Genomic DNA, 21,205 nt, shown 5'->3' with positions numbered 1-21,205 from the left:
AAATCAAATTTAGGATGCTTTCTATGCAGTGTTTTATAAATGAGGCAGCCCGTGATGCCAGAAAGGGATATGTTGAACTTTTGACGTGTTTTCACAGCCAACACGCGCGCACACACACAGGTGCAGATATGAAGATATTTGTGCAGAAAGACTTTGGCCTGGTGATTTATTTATTTGAACAATGAAAGAACAGACAGTTTCAGTTTCTCTCTCTCTCTCTCTATGAGGTGTACTGTACAGAGTTCATTGCCTCTCTGAATCTCTCTCAAACCACACACACACTAAACCGATAAAGAACATAAACATTATTCAAGGACAAATTGGAGTCTACGACACAAACATTTCTGACCAAACGTCTATAAGACAACATACCAAATCCAAACCCATTGCAATACTAAATAGGACAAAATATTAAAAGAAAAACATATATTTGTATTGTGCACTCATAGTTCTATACATCACTTGTGAGGGGTCATTAAACTGTAAAACGTGTCGATTACTTCGAACCAACAAACAAATTGTTTATTAAGTTACAAATTGTTTATTACGTTTTTTTAACGTGCAGTTAATGTATAAAGTTTATAATCATCTACTTTCAAACTGTATCCAGAGGCTTTTAAAAACAAGAGAAAGTCCACATACAGTGTTTAAAGTAAATAAGGTACAAATATAAAAAACAGGTCGGTCAAAAGGGTTATTCTACGCCATAACTGTGACATGGAACTAAAATGATGTAAATCAATAACCTTTAAAGGTCCAGTGTATGGACCCCTTTCGAAGCACTATGGTGGCTGACAACTGAGTTTTTGCGAGGTAACATATTTAAGAAATGCATTCTATAGAGCAGTTTGTCCGTTTAGGGCTACTGTAGAAACAACATGTTGAATTCCATCTACGGTGTATGTAGAAGATAATAATAACATAACGCTTCAATATGTCAGGTCTTTATACACATCTGAAGACATATAGTATATTTCTAATATTTCTGTCAATAGAACATTATCACACTTATCACGACTCAATATGAATATGTTGTGTACTGTTTGTAATACTAAACTATTTAAGTAACGACTGGAATGTTTCCTTTTGTAATTATGTATGTAAGGTTAAATGTAAGTATATTTTGGGAATTTTTTTATGTAATTGATTTTCTTTATCTTGTTTTATCAATATTCAGTGTCAAAGTGATGCTTTTCAGATAAAGGGCAGGCATAATAAGCAAAGGCTTCTGCTTACCTTTTCGGTTTTATTGTATATTTTTATTTTATTTACTGTGAAACGTTGTCAGTGAGGAAATAAACATCAAATAAATAAAGCATCTCTGTAAGAATCACAAGGATGCGTTTACAATGTTTCTCCATTTTCTAAATCTTCAGGACCGTTCTGCCCATTGACCAGAATGCTTAAGAGACAGATTGGCTTAAACAAAATGATATGAAACAACAATTATAATGAACCTGATGCAAATAGTAAAATGTAATTAGTGGAGAAAAGGGAACCCATTTTCTCTTGACAAAGTTTATCATAAAACGTACGGCTTCTTTATTCCATGATTTTTGGATTAAACACCTGGCTGATGCGAAAGCATTTGAAAGTCCAAAGATGTATTCAACCCCAATGTTTCATTGAAGTGTAGATACAACCACGGACTGTGTATTTTCTCTCTCTCTCTGTCTCTCTCTCTCCACAATGGTGATCACTAAACAATAAGATCAATACCTATATCACTTCATGTGTTTTCACCATCAGTACCTTTCACCTTCCAACTCACTTATCCTTCTTTCTAAATAATGAGACAAATAATCTGTGACATTCATGAAACATTTCTGTATAGCACTTTATTCAACTAACCAGTTTCTCAACTAAACAAGTCGAGAAATCACTAGTATGATCATACTTTGACGAGACACAAGGTACACAGAACCCCAGAGTCATACTTGACGTCAGTGACCATTTCGCCAAACGTCAGGCAACGGTGCAACACATTCCCATCCCAGGAGGCCACTGTAACTACTGCACCTACCAACTGCAGATGAAACAATCCCTTAGATTTGTCATGGATAAATAGCGAAATAATGAAAAGAGTACCTCCTTCACCCAAAATAGTTATATACATACAGGCACACCAATATATACACAAAAACAGCCCTGAATGCAACAACAAAGATGAAAAAAGTCTTGGGAAAAGTGACGCCGCGCAATCCTGTAAATCTTTTGAGGGTGTCAAAAATAATTGCGGTGAAACCAGGATTAGTCCAAAAAGCCAAAAAACTGCTGACCAGCAGAAGGGCACATCGTCTATGAGAACTCAAGCATGGCTGCAAAACAGTGGAAAATCGCAAAAATACTTCCTGCTTTGCATGATATTCTTCTGCACTTAGTTTTATTGCGATATAACAGTCAACATATCTGCACTGAATGCAATTCCCCATCACAAACGCTCGACTGCACGTGATCATTGGATTGAGGTGTAATCTACAGTAAGTAATGTCATTTACATAGAAAGTAGGCATGCCTGTTCTAAAAAAAATACAATAACTACAACACATATGGTGCCTTGATTTAAACTTGATTCATGGTGGTTAGTGATGCAATAAAACAGCCAAAGAAGTTGAGTGAATCTAGTCACACAAACGGTCCATTATCTCTCATTCTGCTATCTGCTCTCTGTCTAAACACATCCAAAGCCATCTGGTCATCTCATGCACTTGAACAAAAACAAATCACATCTGCATCAGACACATTTCCTTCAATACTGAAACCATATGAATGCTGGTATGCAGCTATGTAAACACATTACAAAAGATTGTCATTTATTCTTTCATTCATTATAATCAACAAAACGTATACTTTAAATATCCGTCAGAATTGTAATTTTAAGTATAAGTCAGAATTCTCGAAACCAACACCATCTTATCCCAAAAAAACATGCTTTCGATGCCTCATTCCTTTGTACACCTACTGCCTCAATGTGTTTTAGTGGCCTGTAATGCTGGATTAACATTAGTGGTTGCCTCCAGCGGCTGATCTGAGATCTGCATTCATACAATAAGCCGTTGGACTGGGAAGCCTCAGCTACAATGAAATCATATTCATCTGAAAACCACATTATTCACTTTTATTACAGAAAAAGACTTTGCAAATTAGATATTGATCAAAAATGTTTGCTGTTAATGCAGCTCATGATGATGCCGAGGCATAAGACAATCTGTACTGTAGAGGGCAGCGGAGGAGAAAATCTGATGATCTTCAATGGGTGGCAGTCGAACATCCATCTCGTCACGCGATTTTGAGGGAAATGACAACAAAAAAGGAGAGCAATCCTTAACCGAATGACTGTGGCGGTATCACATGGTCAAACCATGGTAATGTAGCATATATATTAGGGATGCACCAATACCATTTTTAGAGGCATAGAGTACAGATATCTTTTTCTGGTACTCGCCGATACCGATGCCTGTACCTTTTCACAAACAGCGAGACTAATAAAAATAAAACAACTCTATGATTACAAACAACTCCACTTTAAACACATTATGAAAAAGAAAAATTTTATGTGCTTTTCACAAACTTTCAAAGCAAATTTCTGTCAATTATGCCACATGAGGTATCGGTGCATTTTTACTAGTACATGAGCTTAGTATCTGGCCCGATACCGGTATCGGTGCATTCATAATTTCTAAGATATGATATGATCTGAGAAAGTTACAAGACAGAAAATATGGGATTTAAATTGTCGCAAATTCAGGTACTCTCAATGTCAAGTCACCGGAGAACATTTTAAGGTGTTAAAAGATAAAAGATGTCAATTTTACTTTTCGGTAATACTTTTGTAAGCGTTAAAGAAAGAAGTGGGCAAAACATGCTTTATTATTTCGGTTGCTCTGATCCTGAGAAGTTTTCTGCAAAATGAAAAATGTGCCAACTTGCGCGACATACACACACACACTCATACTCACGCGCACATGTAAGACTTGTTTAATCGTTCTCTCTCAATGGATAAAAAAAAGAACATCTCAGTCCATGAACAAAATGACAAGAAACACAGTCCCACAATAAAAGCTAAAAACAATTCAGTCTCAGTGAAAGGACAGAATCATCGAAATCGAGAGTTAAAACTGATGGCGTGAAAAAGGAGATCTCCAGTCCAACAGTGAAAACTTCAGGAGGTGTGAGGGTGGCATGATGTCTTCAGACAGAAAGGTGAGGCTTTCCTGATATTTTTTGTATCATTTGAGACAGAAACTTGAGAGCTTTGTAAATAAGGGCAGGCTGTCGCCATGCATACGTTTTTGAGCTTGTTTGGGTTAAGCTGTGGTCGTGTTGAATGGAGTGTGTTGTTGTCCTGTTAAGCGGCCGTTTTGTGGACTTTTCAGGCCAAGTTGAAATTCAAGGTGACTATTTCGATGTGCTGAAGCAGCTAATGGGATGAAAGAGGTCCTGACCAAAGTTGGCAGGGTCATTAATGTCCGTGCAAATATCCTGATCTTGTTGTTTTGGGCTCAGAGGGCTATTTCATTAGATTCAGACCAATTTAAACCCAATCTACCACCAATGTTTATGAAGTAAGTTCGAGAATAAGAAAAACTGATTCTTAAAAGGTCACCCAATTTCTATCACTCACCCTGAATTTAAGCTATACAAATGGGTATTGGAATTGATACATTTACATGGCATAATTTTGATAACCTTCTAGTAAATTAAAGGGATGGTTCACCCAAAAAATTAGAAATTCTGTCATCATTAACTCACCATCTGGTTATTTCAAACCTACCGAACAACAGCGGCATTCATTCGGTTCTACTGCATGGACAAAAAAAAAACGAATGCAAGTCTTCAAAACATCTTCTTTTGTGTTCTGCAGAAGAAAGAAAGCCATACATGTTTGTAATGACAACAGGATGAGTAAATGATGACAGAATATACTTTTTTGGGTCAACTTTCCCTTTTAAATTGTATTGAAACTGAAGGTGAAATCACCTTCATGACACGTCTTTGGATCTAAAAGTGGTAAATCATAAAACATTACGAATCCTGATCTAAAATTCTTCTTTTTAATTGTACTATTAAAAAAAAATCACAGTTTGTGGTGCGTGTATGTTCATGTGTATTAGTGTTTGTGTCAGTGTGAGTCCGCTAAATCTTTCCAAATCGTCCCAAACCGCTCACCATTTGACCCAAACCACTGCCTCCCCAACCACATCCAACATAACGTCAACAAAACTAAGACACAAAACGAAAAACTAGAGCGGATAAAAAAACGAGGAGACCCTGCTTTTGTACTCCAACAGAATGGTTACAGTGACATGCTGGTGCCGTTGGCAGGGTGTCGAGCAGGCAAGAGAGGAGCCGGACCACCGTTGCAATAACATCACCCTCTTATAAAGGTGGATTAAAGGGTGTGCCCTCATCGCTCGGCGTGGCCGTATCATCGCTAGGCTCTAGGCTGTCCTTCGGGCTCAGGGTGCTGTCGGAAGGGGGCGTGACCTCGTCAGAAAGAGGTGGGGTTTCTGGGGAGCCGTTAGAAGTGGCCATGTCTAATGATTCGGTGGACGTGGGAGGGGGCGGGCTGGTATCGGGTTGGGTGCTGATGGGCAGCGACATGGGCACGGGGACAGGCTCAGTAGGAGTCAGGGGTGTGCTGGGTATTGACGGCAGGCTGCGAGGGGTAGAGTTGTGCATCAGAGAATCGCTCAGGCCCAAGCTGGAGTCGCTATGCACCAGGGACGAGGTCTTCTCCACTAGACGCCACTGCATGATGCTTGTGTCCTTGCCGCCCGTTGAAATCAGGTGAGCGTCATTGTGCATGAAGCTCACGTTTGTCACGTGACTGCTGTGGGCGCTGTACTTGAGGCTTGGGGCCTGCGTGTGTGGATTAAAAATGGTCAAAAAAAACGGTTACACGAATGTTAAAACATTGACAAAAAGCTCTCTCATTTGTAAGCCAATTTGGATAAAAGTCTCTGCTAATTCCATAAATGTAGATTGAAAACCAAAGCATCATGCATCTTATTGTATCGCTGTCATCTGATCACATCATTTTTCAAAATGATGACAGTGAATATTACATGTGGTGACTGACCTTGGGTCTGGAGCAGGGGTAGTGGAAAAGGTGCACTTTGCAGAAATCATCAGCCAGAGCGATCACCTTCCTGTTGTGGGATCGCATCAAAGCATTGATATCCGTCCCATCTGAGCCCTCTGGCCAAACACCTGTTACACAGCAGACACCAAAACACATTCACAAACGAACACCTCACTAGAATATCCTCTTAGACTCACTCTTATATCATCTAACGGTCACAGGTCAACAAGCGGGTTTCAAAGTCAAACTTACTGATCTTTTTGATACCTTGCTCAATGTTCAGGGATTCAATTCGAAGTAAAAAGTCATTAAATACAGTTGTTTATTAGTAGTTTTGATGTGGGTTTAGATAAAAAAAAAAATTTCACTGAAAAAATATTTTCATTTTATGACATACTTTAATAGCATCATAAAGAGAATCCATTAAAGTAGCTCAAGAGACTATTGAATGTTCTATCAAAAAACTGATTGTAAATGGATCAGTTATAAAATCACCAGCAGGAGGCAGAAGAACACCATCTACAGTAAAGGACTGGCACATGCAAAAATGCACAGTCATAGAAAAACACACACAAAGATAGACAAACAGACACACACAAAGAGACAGACAAAGATGGACAAATATTTTTCCACATTTGTTTAATCATCATTTCGAGATGTATTGTGGCTATTCCGGTTCAGTGTTTATTGAATTTAAACAGAAACCTAAGGAAGGAAATAAAGTTACCCAACATTAATGTGAAAGATTGAGAGAATGCAAAGACTAATGAAAGTAAGGGTAATTCTGTGAAAATGTCAACCTTATCATGAAAAAAAAATGTTTTTACCAAAGGTAGCACAGATGTCAACATTTGGTGGTTCAAATACCCATGCCAGGTCTCTCTTTAAGTTTAAAGCATTTGTTCTATTTTAAGTGCATGATCTTCACATTCAGGTAAGTGCCATTTACAACAGCATAACGATACATATTCCTCACGAATGGGCACATAAAACATTTAATAAAGCAACAATTTGATGTTCTATGAAGAGGCATCCCTTCTCCATGTTGGGTATTATCGCTTCTGATGTGTAGAAAGTTTGTTGTCCCTTTTCTAAATAGTAAACATGTGCATAGACTGATATTATTCTGACGTTTAAAATCTATAAACAAGGTTTAAGTGAAATAGAAACAAATGGTTCAGTATATTAGTAACAAATACATAGCCCATATGTTCAGGCTTGAACTGAACCTAAAATCCATGCATAAACCATTAGTTTAAACATGAATAGGAGATTGTTTTGTTTTGATGTAAACAAGATCTGAAACATTGCATCCAAACAAATGAAAAAAAAATATTGTGGAGAATTTGGGAGAAAGGTTGTCCCTAAATCACAGAATTAAACACGTGCCTAGGAATGGTTGCTAAATTATGACAGATATAAATAGACGGGATACTGAAATATTGGTGGTTCAATTTCAATCCTATAGACACTTATTTGTTTTTACAGATTGACATATAAAATCAACATCCTATGAAATTACAAAACATTTTCATGCATTTCTAAAGCTTTGTTCTTACTATCTCTACTGATTTGTGCTCAATGTATTCTCTTAAGCTGCTTTTCAACAATGCAATTTTTTGACAGACAGACATTCACAGTCTGTAGTAACAAGCCTATATTTATCACAAAATAGCACTGCCTCAAATCTTTTGGCACAGTGCTGCGAGTTTAAACATTACTACAAAATATTTTCCAGGCCAATAAAGTGCTCAAATATGTCGAGTTGTGGTCAAGACTTTGCTGGCATTTCTGAAAGGCGCCCTGTGCCTGCCTGTGTGTGTAACAGTGTGAATGCTGATGTCTGCAGTATTACAGACACGACGGCTCGCAGTGCTCACGATAGAGCGACATTTGTGTGGTATGATCTAGTTTCTGTTATCAAAAGTTTCACTCAGAACAGAACAAAATTACACACCTACACACTTGAGCAGAACCAACCAGAAGAAATTGACTGACATTTAGACTTTATAATAAGGGAGGCGAGCATCCATTATGATTGTGGAAGAGAGATAGTGAATAAGACCCCCTCAAGATTTGACCACTGACAGGAAATGAGCGTAGAGTTACCAGCAACACATTTGGAAAAACGTCAAAACGACACATGCAAAACTTGTCTATGTAGTTAATTGCTTTTTCATCTGTTGTCTAAGCATACAAACATATGTAGTCGTGGTATGTACACACACACTAATACACACAAATAAATGTACAGTAATCCTTTGAAGAATGCATTAATGTGCAGTTACTGACCAAAGACGTGGAATCCCAGCACACAGGTGTAGGTGGCCCAGTCGATGTCCTTACACTCAGAGCGGTTACGAATCAACTTACAACCATTTGGAATGTCCCCTGAAAAAGAGCCATAATAAGAGAGCAGAAAATGCTAAATAAAACACACATATTATTTAGCTCTCAACCCAAATAATACTTTATTTGAATGTTTCAGGAGGATAGCAAGCCATAGAGAATGTGGCAGAGAGCAACTACTGTGCGAGTAAGCTGGAAGTGTACGCTGATCTCTATTCCCACTTCTCATGAAACTGTGTTACTGCGGTCGGCCACTTACAGTAAAGGATTTCATAGTCTCCTGAGTTGGACATGATGAACTTGTTGTCGGGGGACCAGTCAAGATGCGTAATGTAGCTGGAATGTCCCTGAGGAGAGAAATGGAGAACCAATGACATTGATGCCTCTACCTATTCAGTTTGACACAAAGCGATTATCCTCAGATTTTTTAGTTAGGATGAGATTCTGGGTTTGTCCTTAGATGACAAACTAATCCTCCCACATCTGCACGGAAATGCACAATTTTAGCCGTGAAGATGCGCATACAAGCTGATTTTGTTTTTTATTCTGTTTTATTTATTATTATCATTACTTTTATTTTCTTTACAAATCATCTTAATATGTCAGCATAAAAAAATAGGTAAAATACTTTTATTCAATTATTTTGGAATGTTGTGTACACTTGTGTTACATTTTTAGGGCTGTTAAACGATTTATCACGATTAATCTCAAAGTTTGTGTTCACATAATAAACAGTATGTCTGTGTTCTGTGCAAATGTATTTTTTACTTGTAAACACATACACATACAGTTACATATTTAGGACATATTTGCATGTTTAATTTTATATATAATATCACTTAAATTATATATCAACATTTATTTATTTGTATATTTTATATTTTTCTTTCATTTATACATCTATATGTGTGTATAAATACAACATAAATATGCACAGTGCACAGACATATATTAATTAAACACAAACTTTTATTCTGGACGTGATGAATCGCGATTAATCACGTAACAACCCTGTCTGACTGCATGTCCGTGAGTAACAGGGTGGAACTGTGTTAACAGACACATGTGCGAGCAGTCTGCCAGCATCAATAACATCACAGCCCAGACTTCCCACAATGTCTGTACTCCCACTGGACCCTGTCAGGATTGCAGTCCGCTACAATAAAGCGTCTTCAGGCATCTTGACGTTGATGATGTCGCAGGACCCTTTAAAATGGCCATCATTAAGCCTCTTATCAAGAAACCAAACTTGGACCCCAATGAACTTGGAAACTATAGACCGATTTCAAATCTTCCTTACCAGTCAAAAATACTAGAAAAAGTAGTGTCCACTAAAGTTATGCTCTTTCTTACAAAATAATGACATACATGAAATTTTTGTCAGGCTTTAGACCGCATCATAGTACTGGAACTGCCTTTGATACTGTAGACCATAACAAACTTCTAGATCGCTTACACAATTATACCGGTATTGAGGGACAGGCACTGCAATGGTTCAGATCTTACTTATAAGACAGACATCGATTTGTCCATTTAAACGGGGAATCATCAAATCTAACGCAAGTAAATTATGGATTACCTCAGGGATCGGTTTTAGGACCCTTGCTATTCTCCATATACATGCTGCCCCTTGGAAACATTATTTAAATACATGGAATTAGCTTCCACTGCTATGCAGATGATACTCAGCTATATATCTCATCAAGACCAGATGATTCCTCCCAGCTATCCAAATTGGCAGAGTGCATCGAAGATATAAAACATTGGATGACTTGTAATTTCCTTCTTTTAAATTAGAATAAAACAGAAATATTAATAATCGGACCAAAGACACTTAAAACGAATATTTCGGATTATAACCTGCAAATTGATAACCTACTGTTACTCCAACAAATACAGTAAAAGATCTAGGCATTATATTTCGAAATCAAATGTCACAATAGCTTTCTTCCACCTTAGAAATGTTGCCAAGTTACGAAATATTCCATGTGTTGCTGACGCAGAGAAGCTTATTCATGCATTTATGACCTCAAGACTTGACTACTGTAATGCGCTACTTAGTGGTTGTCCTGCATTATCAATAAACAAACTACAGTTAGTTCAGAATGCAGCTGCCAGAGTTCTAACCAGGTCCAGAAAATATGATCACATAACCCCAATGTTATCAACCCTTCACTGGCTACCCATTAACTATCGTATTGAAGGTTATTTTAATCACTTATAAAGCCTTAAATGGTTTAGCCCCTACCTACATAACAGAGCTTCTATCACACTACAACCCATCACGCTCTCGAAGATCTCAAAACTCCAGACTTTTTTCACCTAGAATAACTAAATCCACCAAAGGGGGTAGAGCTTTCTCATACGTAGCACCTAAACTCTGGAATAGCCTTCCTGACACTATTCGAGGATCAGACACACTCGCCCAATTTAAATCTAGATTAAAGACGAATCTTTTTAGCCAAGCATTCACTTAATGCAAACTATGCTAAATAAACAGTGTGCGCAATATAAATAAAATTGAATTGAATTGAGAACAGTGGTGTGATTCAGGGCATCGTAGTGAGGTCTAAAGTGGCCCAAACTTAACTTCAAGTACACATCCCCAAAAAATGTATAATGAAAATTAGCAAAAGAAATAACAAGAAAGATACATTAGCTAGAAATTCTAATGTATAGCAAAGTATGTATATATATATATATAAAAATATTAAATTAATAAATATTGATATAAAAATTTTACTTCTTAACTACTTGAAATAATTGATGCTAAACGTTTTATTATTTATTAATTATAACTTTGTAACTTGCATTATTTTCCCAAGCATTTCCTTTAATAAAACGTTCTGTGGTTTTTATAACCTGCAGACATTAACATTAAAATTTAAGTAATATTGATGCAGATATTATCTCTGTCTCATCATCCCCTGCAAATAGTTGGATTAACACACACTGAAGTACAGTATTACTGGCATATTCACAGTGTGGTCAGAGGATCTTAATCTCACTGACACGCACACAAATCCCTCCAAACCTCAACACATCACACACTGCAGCTCACAGTTTACTGGAAAGGCAGTTTGCACGTGGCAGACAGACAGACTGAATAATTGTTTTATAAAGTCATGAGCTCCTCTGACTTTCTCCATGTGTTTAGTGGCCAAAAATAGCTCATCACTTTCTGATGCATTCAAGCATCTGTATTCCTTTGAAAAATTATCCTAGGACAATCCCGACGCTCTCTTTCAGTATAAGAAAATTCACAAAAATGTACTATAATCACAAAACTGGCAGAAGAGTAGACGCGTCATAACCTTTGGTTACTGACAGACAATAAGAAAGCTTGAGATAGCTTGTGATGTTAACTAAGGGGGCGGAGCTTATCAAAGGGTCACTTACAGTGCATTTTCCATATCTGCTGTATTTGCGTCCCTTATCCGACACCGTGTAGAGGTAAATGAAGTTATCATGTGATCCCACTGCCAACAGGGTTCCATCTGAGAGAGGAACACACAGAGAAACAGAGAGAAGTGATTTAGCAGAAGTGTCCACATAAAGATGCCAAAACCTATTGAGTCTATTAGGCAGATGCCTTTTAAGAAACTTTAAAACTTTGTGTTAAGCAGAAGAAAGGTAGACACACACACACACACACACCGCTCACCGAAAGAGTAGCGCAGGAGTGACAGCTGCTCATTGCCATCTGTGTGAATGGCCACAAGGTCTCTCGTCTCTGCATCCAGAGCATACCACCTGAAACACAAGCAAATTACGTCTTAACCAAAGATAACAACTTTAACGTAAAGGTATGGATGGAAACGTATGTCAATTGATTCTTAAGAGCAGACGCAGAGATCACTTACTTTCCTGAGTGAGTACCAATGGCAACAACAGAACCACTAGGATGGAAGTCTGCACAGTGACCGTGCTCCTAAAACACAATAAATAATGCCATCATTATGCAAAACTGATCCGATCCCATTTGTGTGTCAACTGTGAGTCAACGGAAATCCATTTTGTCAATTTCATTACATGTATGAAATGCAAATGTCACATGATCACAAAGCGAAGAGTTTCTTCTTTCACCTTCCTTATTTAGTTAGACATTTTCTGAAGGGTTTGTAGAAACCATTGTTAAAATGTGTTGTGAATGCCGTCTTTGACCCAGACCAACTTAGAAGAACAGAACATGTCTGTCTTAACTTACGTCCAGCAGTCTGGTCCATTCCAGTGTGTGGTCCACTGAACTCCACAGACACACCTGTCTGTCCTGAGCACAGGTGAGGAACAGGTCTTTGAAGGGGTGGGTGGCCAGACCCCACAGTTCATCTGTGTGTCCCTATGAATACAGAAAATCATGAAACTCCAGCTCGGACCAAAGGAGCACATCTGAAAACATGTTCAATAGCTCTGGTGTTGTGTAAAGTATGTTTGTTTCCATCTGTACAGTTCTGTCGTACCTGCACCTCCACCTGAAATCCATCGTTGAATGTGCCTCTAAGAATAAAGTTGCGTGATGTGCCCACCAAAAACTGCTCCCCCTTACCCTCAGCTACAGCACGAATAGTTCCATACTGATCTGGGACCTGTTGATAAATACATTGTAGAAACGTGTTTTAATATCTTATGCTGTTACAAGAGCTGGTTTGTTTTACTTTCATATTTCATAAGTATTAGGCTTTTACTATACTAAACAAATTATTGGGACATCTGAGGTTTTGGAAGGAAAGCGACGATATATTATACTAAATTCTGTACTACAATATAGTATATTAAATATATATTTTTTTATGATTGTTTAATCACAATTAAATTATTAATTACAATTTTACTATCAAATTAACTATTTAATTACAGCTATACTAGCTGTTGATCAATGATTTTTTCGTTTTAGTGCATAAAAGTTTTATGTGCTATTTAAAGAGTTCGAAAGTCAACAAAAATTCTGTCATCATTTACTTGTCATTTCAAGCCTGTATGAGTTTCTTTCTTCCGCGAAACATAAAAGAAGATATTTTGAAGGACGTTGTTAACCGAACAGCACTGGCCCCCATTCACTTCTATTGTTCATTTCGTGTGAACTGTCGCTTTAAGTCACGCATGTGTGTGTGTGTTGTGTGTTTGAGCTTTGCTCAGATGTTTTTCCTACCTCTATTTCTCTCTCTGGATGCAGGTCATGGTCCCACAGAATGATCTTGTGGTCTTTGCCGCCCCCTGTTAGCAGAGTGCCGTTCCTCATCTGACACAGTGTAAACACGCTTCCGTCATGAGCTTTAATCTGACGAGTGATCTGAAACGCTCCTGTGGGGGAGAGGGAGGGCGTCAGACAGATGGAGACTAACTCGCACACCATTTCTGGGAACAGAATACCACAAATGTCTCTCTCGGCTAATGTGGTTTATATGGCAGACTGTTTTGCCATTGAGGACGTGATAGGCCTTTAAGGTGTGTGTGTGTGCGCGCGTGTTTGTAAAAGACAAGCTTTTAGATATATTTGTCAGCGAGGCCAGGGTTTACGTGTGTGTCATGATGCATTCTGGGAATTCCTGTAGATTATCACTTCCCTCTGCAATAATACTGATGGCTCTGCTGCCTGCAAAGAGAGCCAAACCCAGAGAAAAATAGACCGTGGGACACATACTCGCACACGCGCTCTCACATTTCAGAAACAGAGATGTTTGGGAGTGTGTGCCGTTCCACATTCTGACATGACATGCTGAATTTCAGGGGAACACATCTGCACCTCTGCATGTCTACTGTTGCACACGTCTCTAGCGCAGATGTCGAGACGGGAAATGAGCTAGACAGGGCCAGTTCAGGACACATATGCCAAATGATTTAAAGAGAAGAGAAAGACATGAATTTCAGCGGCCGGTGAAGTCGATCTTGCCAGTCAACTGTAAGCAGATCCATCCACATGAAAAACTAAACGACGGGCGAATGTTTGACCCCTTCAAATCTTTAAGTGCTCCTTTGGGCTCTTTGACTAAACATTGTAGCTATTATTGTGTCCTCCAGAGGGCGCTGAAGAACAAAACCGTGTAGGGATAAATAAAGGAGTGATAAATGAGGAGGAGCTGGCAGCGTTTCAGGCTGTGATACAGCCAATCCAGTTCCACGGCATGCCAGTGAAAACCATTACCACTCCAGAATCAGCCCAGAGAAAACAATCTGTCAACTTATGCACACACACACGCACGCACGCACACTGGCATGCAAACACACAGTTTAAGATACAAACCCTTCACAGTCATTTTCTACTCCTGGTTTATCGCATCATTTGAGTTTCTAGAACCTGAGTTTCCACTTCCTGGAATTCATTTAATCACTTTATCATTACTGTGCTTCTCTGACAACAAAACAAATAAGAGTAACGATACCAGTAATGATACCAGTCGTTCCACAGTATTATTATAAGCAAGTATTAACAAGTAAGTATCTTACTGACAGAAGGCGGCTGTCACGCATTCACGCGCATATGTGGGCTTAAAATGCCTGTGAGGTATGAATGTAAACACAGACAGGTTTGTCTTTGTTTGAAGCGCATCTGCTTTTGCTGTGACAAGTATCAAAAATCATAATATTTAATCAGTATTGGTATCACCAAACAAAAAAGTCATTTTTCCTGACATTGACAATGGTATTAGCATCTAGGCAGAAAATATTGGAAAATGATGGAAATGATGAGAGGAATGATAATGTGAAGGTACGTGTTTCCAACTTGATGCCAATGCAAATAGTGGCTTCAGTACATGTGTGTGTGTGTGCGTGTGTACCTTTAGGTCCTTTTCCTGGTGCTGGTTCGGCTGTGCTACGGGTCCATATCAACATTATTCCTCCGGAATCTCCCGTCAAAATGTCACCGTTATTGAGGAAAGCCAAACACTGCACAAACTTTGGCTTTTCATATTTCTGTCATAAGAATAAACAAGATTAAAAATCAGGTTGACTCCTTTTCTACTTCAGTGGTTTGAATAGTACAACGAAAACAGCTTAAACTGATTGTGTCAATGAACAAACTTCTCTTTAACTCTAATGTGAGGTTGAAGTTTAAATAAAAAGGTCTCTGTTTTAACACTATTATACCTTTCATGTTTTATTTTGTCTATAATGACCGACAGCAAGACAAAAAAAGATCGATTTGTTATGAATGCTGGTTGTGATTATTTGACGAAAGCAAGGGTCCGGTGTTGGATGCCTTGCCCCACTTAGATATAAATTCACAACACTGTAAACGTTTAAATAGTTAAATTTTTGTGCTGCTACTGGTAAACATTACTGGTTAAGCAGTTTGGTTTTACTTATCATACAGACTTTGAATGTAATGTTGTATATCACTGCTGTCCTTCTGAAACCTTGTGTCTCCATAATTTATCAAAATAATTTTTATCACTCACCCTTATTGTTTGGATTTTTCAAATATCTAACCAATAAAAGTATTAAAACTAAATAAAACCTTTTTGAATGATTAAATACGGTGTTTTGTTCAAAAGAATAATTTGGACATACAAGGTTTCAATGTTGTATGTGACCTCATAGATAGTTGTGCTGCCATACGACCACAATGTACTGTTGCTTGTATGTTGCTTCATATAACTTTTCATTGTACAATTTTTTGTGCGCGTCCTTACACCGAATATGCCTTGTTTGCGGGCAAGTGAGGATCCGCTCCAGGTCCAGAAGAAGATGTGAGACTTGCCACAGGTGACTATGGTGTTGGCATCAGTGGGATGAAACTCCACAACTAAAACCACATCATTGGTCGTCTACAACAACATCCCATTGACAAAACAAGTAAATACAAAACAAGCAGCAAAAGAGAAATAATGAATGCATCAAAGATACAGTACGACAACACATGAAAAAAACGAGGAAGACTCAAACGGAAACAGGATAAAAAAACTAAAATAATAAAAAGAGGGACTGACCAATGAGAAAAGAGAAAACAAGTGTCCACAAACCTTAAGTTCAGCAATTTTAGATTTTTTCTGCCAGTCCCACACAGTTAACATGTGTTCATTTGAGTCATCAATCACACTGAGGTGAACGCCTGAGTCCTGTGCACATACACACACATACAGAGCTTTGCTTTACTATATACTGTAAAGACATCTCAAAGGCTTTCATTGTTTTCATACCATAATAATGACCAAACCGAATGACATGATTAGAAAACATCATTTCAGCTTTACGAGTCTTTTTCTGTGACTGTGCATCAAAAGGGATATATGACTTGTTAGTTGCTAAATCACTGAATCGCTCGACATAAACAACCGTCATGTACTGGTCCTTTAGCAGGAGTTAACACATTGACCTTAATCCATTAAAGGGACAGTTCACCCAAAAATAAACATTCTGTCTGTAAAAATGTCCTTGTTCTGATAAACCCAGAGAAAAATACTTGGAAGAATAATTGTAACCAAACAGTTCTTGGCCGCTTTTGCAAACCATAGTAGGAAAAAATTAAATGTGCTCCAGAACGGTTTGCTCTCCCACATTCTTCAAAACATCTTCTTTTGTGTTCGACAAAACAAAGAAATTCACAAAGCAGGTTTCCCTCCTACAGTAGTCAATGGTGGCCAAGAACTGTTTGGTTACAAGCATTCTTCCAAATATCTCTCTGTCTTCATCAGAACAAAGAAATGTACACAGCGTGAGTAAACAAAGACAACATTTCCATTTTTGTGTGACCTGTTCCTTTAAGCTCAGCGTGTGAGTCCCTAATAATTGAATTAGCTTTTAATTTAATTTTTTCACTAGCAATAACTGCTGTGTGCTATGATGATGGTATGTTTCAGTTACAGCAACTATGACTATGATACAAGTGAGCAAGAGTAGACTAGATAGACTGTTTTCAGTATGTCAATATCAATGTGCATGTAAAGCGAATGGGTAAGAAATGAAAAATTGTAATTTATGACTTATTAGAGGGTCTGTGGGACATTTTGCACCTAAATGAAACAGTAGCACTATGATCCACAAACCTAATTTTACTAGTGTACTTACTGTGCTGGCACATACTCATATAGAAGTTATGATCCGTGTGTGTCGTTCAGAATGGCATCAGTTCTACTCTCTATAAAATGTTTCTACTCTGCATTTACCGTACGGTGAGTAAAGATTTGCAGTATGCATGGACTACACAGTTTTACAATGTTATACAATCAGAGAACAATGTGTGTATCGCACAATGCAATGCATGTGACCTTATACTTTAGAAATTATGAATGAACAACAAGATCGACCGACTTGAGTTCTCCAAAAAGAATGTTTCAAAGTTTAAATGCTTTTGCACAAAACTTGCATGTACGCACTTCATACATAACAAATGTGAGGACAACGCATGCTATACTTTTCAGAGCTAGCTAAAGGGCACAGACGGAGGACTCACAGCTTTTGAAAAAGCGAGGGATCCCACTCCTCTCTCGAAGGTACCGAGACCAATGATCTGAAGTGTGGACAAACTCACAGAGTCCCACACTCTCACGTGAGGCTGAAGCGGCTGCGGAGATCACACAAACAACAGAAAGAGAGAAAGGTAAGATTGTACTGCTAGTTTCCATACAAAACGAAACACGAAACAAACTTTTCCAAGAACTCAAAACGTTTAACAAAAACATTTTCAAGTCTCAGTTTTTACAAAACATAAAAGCAGTATATGATAAAAGCGATGCGTAACATTCCTTGTGACGCATTATGTTATTGCTAAACTGTGTACAAACTTACAAAGTGTTTGTGTTAAAGATATTTCTTGTTGTTATATTTATTATAGCAATAATTATGATTACTTGCAACATTCCATTGTATTGTTATGTAAGGGATAATATACAGCCAATCGGTTTTAGTTTAGTTTGGGTGGTTGTTGTCTGGGAATAACAGACCTTAGAATGTCACGACTATCCAATCAGAATCAAGCATTCCAGAGTATCGTGGGTAATAATGTGCGGCTGGCTGCATCAGCCCTTCTATAATTGCTACAAAACTAATTAAATGTTTAAATACTAGCCAAAGATGGAGCCTGGTGTTTGAAAATAAAACTATTTGAGTACTAATATTTGAGTGTGTGAAAAATGAACTTGAAAGAACAAAAATAGGGAGAGCGATTATGAAGGGATGAGACTCGTCTGACATAATTCATGAATTACCTTCAAATCGATTGCAATTTACTGCAACAAATAATGTTTAATTGAATAATTTGAATATCAATATCAAGACACTCATGTATAAATGGAAATGTTGCATCCTCATCATCCGAAAACAAATCAGGTGTTGTATGTGTTCATTTACATGTATTCATGGTTTGTACCTTATTACATGCGGGTTATCTAACAAGCATATGAGTAAATCTTACCCTGCCATCCTTATCCACACCTGCAATCTGTCCTGTGGCGATGCGAATCTTATCCGGGTGAATAGCCAAGCTACAAGACACAGTCACAAAGCATGATGTGAGAATACACCTTTTATATTCATCTCTGTATTATAAATCCTTAAACATCTTTTTTACAAATCTTTATGAACCAACTAGTGACATTTAATCTTTTTAGCACAATTAAAAGCAATTTGTTCTATTTTTACATTTTCTAGAGTCTCACATCAGGGACAGTTTATCCATCATATTACAATAAAAAAATTACTCTCCAACTAACAAACTGCAACTCGGTGTGTCCATCTGATATCTCTCACCATTTAACACAGTCAGTGTGTCCCAAATAGTGGCGCTGTGTTCTTTCCTCATAGTTGAAAAGCACGACCACCGAGGCGATGAAGTAAACAATCTCACCGGTTGGAAGCAAATAGACGTTTGCGCGGCAGTCACGCCCCCTGTAGCCATATCTAACCAACTGAGTCAAGATACTCAACACGACAGTACAAAGCTATATGATCTTGAACAGACTGAATACCTTCCATTGAACAGTAAATACAATACAATTTTTTCTCATTTATACTGTAAATACACTGCTTTTGTGATACATTTATGCAATGTCTTTTTATTTACTGTCTTCTTCTTTATTACGCCCATTTAAATCTCATTGATATGCCGTTGTGCGTGAAATGTAAATGAAGGTTCACTTGCCTAAAGGCCAAATGCATAAATACTTTAACTGTAATCCAAATGACTGCGGAAAGGATACACCCACTCGAGCTTGAGTCTCTCTTGGGGAAGCTCTGTGCGGACATCGTCGTAATTCTCCACGTCTGACGGGATGAACATGGTGATCGGACGTCCTCTCATGAACATTTTGATATAGTCTCCCTCTGTGGAGAAAGATAAGTTGTTCCTTTTTAATGTAGAGAAATAAAAAATGAACCACTTCATGTACTAAATCCCCTATATGAAACTGTAGAATTTATCTAAAACCAAACCTGCATTTATTTGTGCAAAATACATTCTCCTGGAAATCTGATCAATGTTTATTATGTTTTAAATAATAAATAATTCAAGTAAATGCTCCAGGTTCAATACAAGTTAAGAACTTTAAATACGTTTTAAAGTTGTGCTAACAGTAAGTACACAGGGCCATTCAATGTCAAAGTCATGTGATTTCTTCAGTATTAATATAATCAGGGTTGGGGAGAAACTGGGAATACGGTTATATGGATACACAAATTGGTTAACTGTAATCCGTTACAGTTACATGAAAAAAACTAAAAAATCTGATTAGCATTACAATTAATAAGAAAATGAAAACTAGGTGCTTTTGAGCTATGTGACCACTTTTTATATACGATTTAATGTTTTGTAATGCATAAAACAGAAAATAAAAACTCCACTTCATGCTTCTCAGCTTGTTTTGTCTACTGTGTTTGTGTTTACTGACATTAAGAATCATGATAACAATATCAAAGTCAATAATCATAATAATGACTTCATTTTAATCTCTCAGCTCTCTGGAATAAGTTCCTGTTTTTTACTGTATATAAAAATAGCCACATCAAGACTATTCTGATGGTGCTTTGCTTCTGTGTAAATGAAAATAATTTTTCAAATAATTTAACTTTCTGTTTTATTGACATATGTGACCCTAAAGTAGTCCAAAAGCAATCGGACTACATTACATTTATATCGTGATACTTGGATTACGTCACTGATAACATTTTTATTAAGTCATTTGTAACTGTACCAGAATACATTTTTAAAGTAACCCTCTCATTCAAAATAATGCCACAAATGCTTTCCAGAGCTTTAACTCATACTGAACCAAGGACATTCCTTTCTCTTAATGTAGTCTACAAATGAAGCTCATGAATGAGTTAGTGAAGTTTACATGCTCTGAACACATTCACAACGCAAGCAAAATATGAGAACCGGAAGCTTTGAGCAAGTGCGGTAGGGCAACAATTCAGCTGTGATTCAATAAAGAAAAGGTACAGAGACATGTACAGAGAGAGGGAAAGATGGACAAACAAACAGCTTGAGATTTATTTCACATTGATGGACATTTTCTCTAAGCAAAAGACATTTCATTTATTTTTGGGGGGACGGGGGGGGGGCCCCCCAAAAATAGGTTTCATGAGACGGATGTAAAGTTGCACTGACACAGCATCACTACTTTATTATTTAACATTTCTTGGCTTAGAACATACTAGTGGTGACTATAATCCTTTATATCAAACAACTGAATTATGCCAAGCAGAAAATGATGTGCGAGATATGTGTTTCTCATTAGGACTTTTCAGAAATCTCTCAAGGAATAAGCAGAGCAGCAGAGAGAGAAGTGAAGCAGAAACGTGATTGGTTGATTCTTGATCCGTCAGACTGATCAACAG

At 37.6% G+C, this 21,205-nt stretch overlaps 1 protein-coding gene across 3 annotated transcripts in view; it reads right to left on the bottom strand.

Annotated features, from left to right (window-relative positions):
- Window positions 1-3,962: 3,962 nt before the first annotated feature.
- The window catches only part of eml4 (EMAP like 4), a 73,688-nt gene continuing 56,445 nt past the window's right edge, over window positions 3,963-21,205 (bottom strand). For all 3 annotated transcript variants that reach the window (XM_079472701.1, XM_079472700.1, XM_079472699.1), the window contains 17 exons: window positions 19,570-19,693; window positions 19,121-19,270; window positions 18,786-18,855; window positions 17,826-17,936; window positions 16,396-16,491; window positions 16,066-16,200; window positions 15,211-15,346; window positions 13,584-13,735; window positions 12,895-13,020; window positions 12,642-12,773; window positions 12,298-12,365; window positions 12,099-12,187; window positions 11,834-11,931; window positions 8,694-8,781; window positions 8,378-8,476; window positions 6,083-6,213; window positions 3,963-5,862 (listed from right to left, as the gene is read on the bottom strand). In XM_079472701.1, the coding sequence (XP_079328827.1) occupies window positions 5,380-5,862; window positions 6,083-6,213; window positions 8,378-8,476; window positions 8,694-8,781; window positions 11,834-11,931; window positions 12,099-12,187; window positions 12,298-12,365; window positions 12,642-12,773; window positions 12,895-13,020; window positions 13,584-13,735; window positions 15,211-15,346; window positions 16,066-16,200; window positions 16,396-16,491; window positions 17,826-17,936; window positions 18,786-18,855; window positions 19,121-19,270; window positions 19,570-19,693 (2,288 nt within the window). In that variant the 3' untranslated portion in view covers window positions 3,963-5,379. The remainder of the gene's footprint in view (window positions 5,863-6,082; window positions 6,214-8,377; window positions 8,477-8,693; window positions 8,782-11,833; window positions 11,932-12,098; window positions 12,188-12,297; window positions 12,366-12,641; window positions 12,774-12,894; window positions 13,021-13,583; window positions 13,736-15,210; window positions 15,347-16,065; window positions 16,201-16,395; window positions 16,492-17,825; window positions 17,937-18,785; window positions 18,856-19,120; window positions 19,271-19,569; window positions 19,694-21,205) is intronic.

The sequence above is a fragment of the Barbatula barbatula genome, assembly GCF_947034865.1.
Source record: "Barbatula barbatula genome assembly, chromosome: 14".
Lineage (NCBI taxonomy): Eukaryota > Metazoa > Chordata > Actinopteri > Cypriniformes > Nemacheilidae > Barbatula > Barbatula barbatula.
The sequence above is the reverse complement of the archived record's forward strand: the minus strand, read 5'-3'. Positions and strand labels throughout refer to the sequence as shown.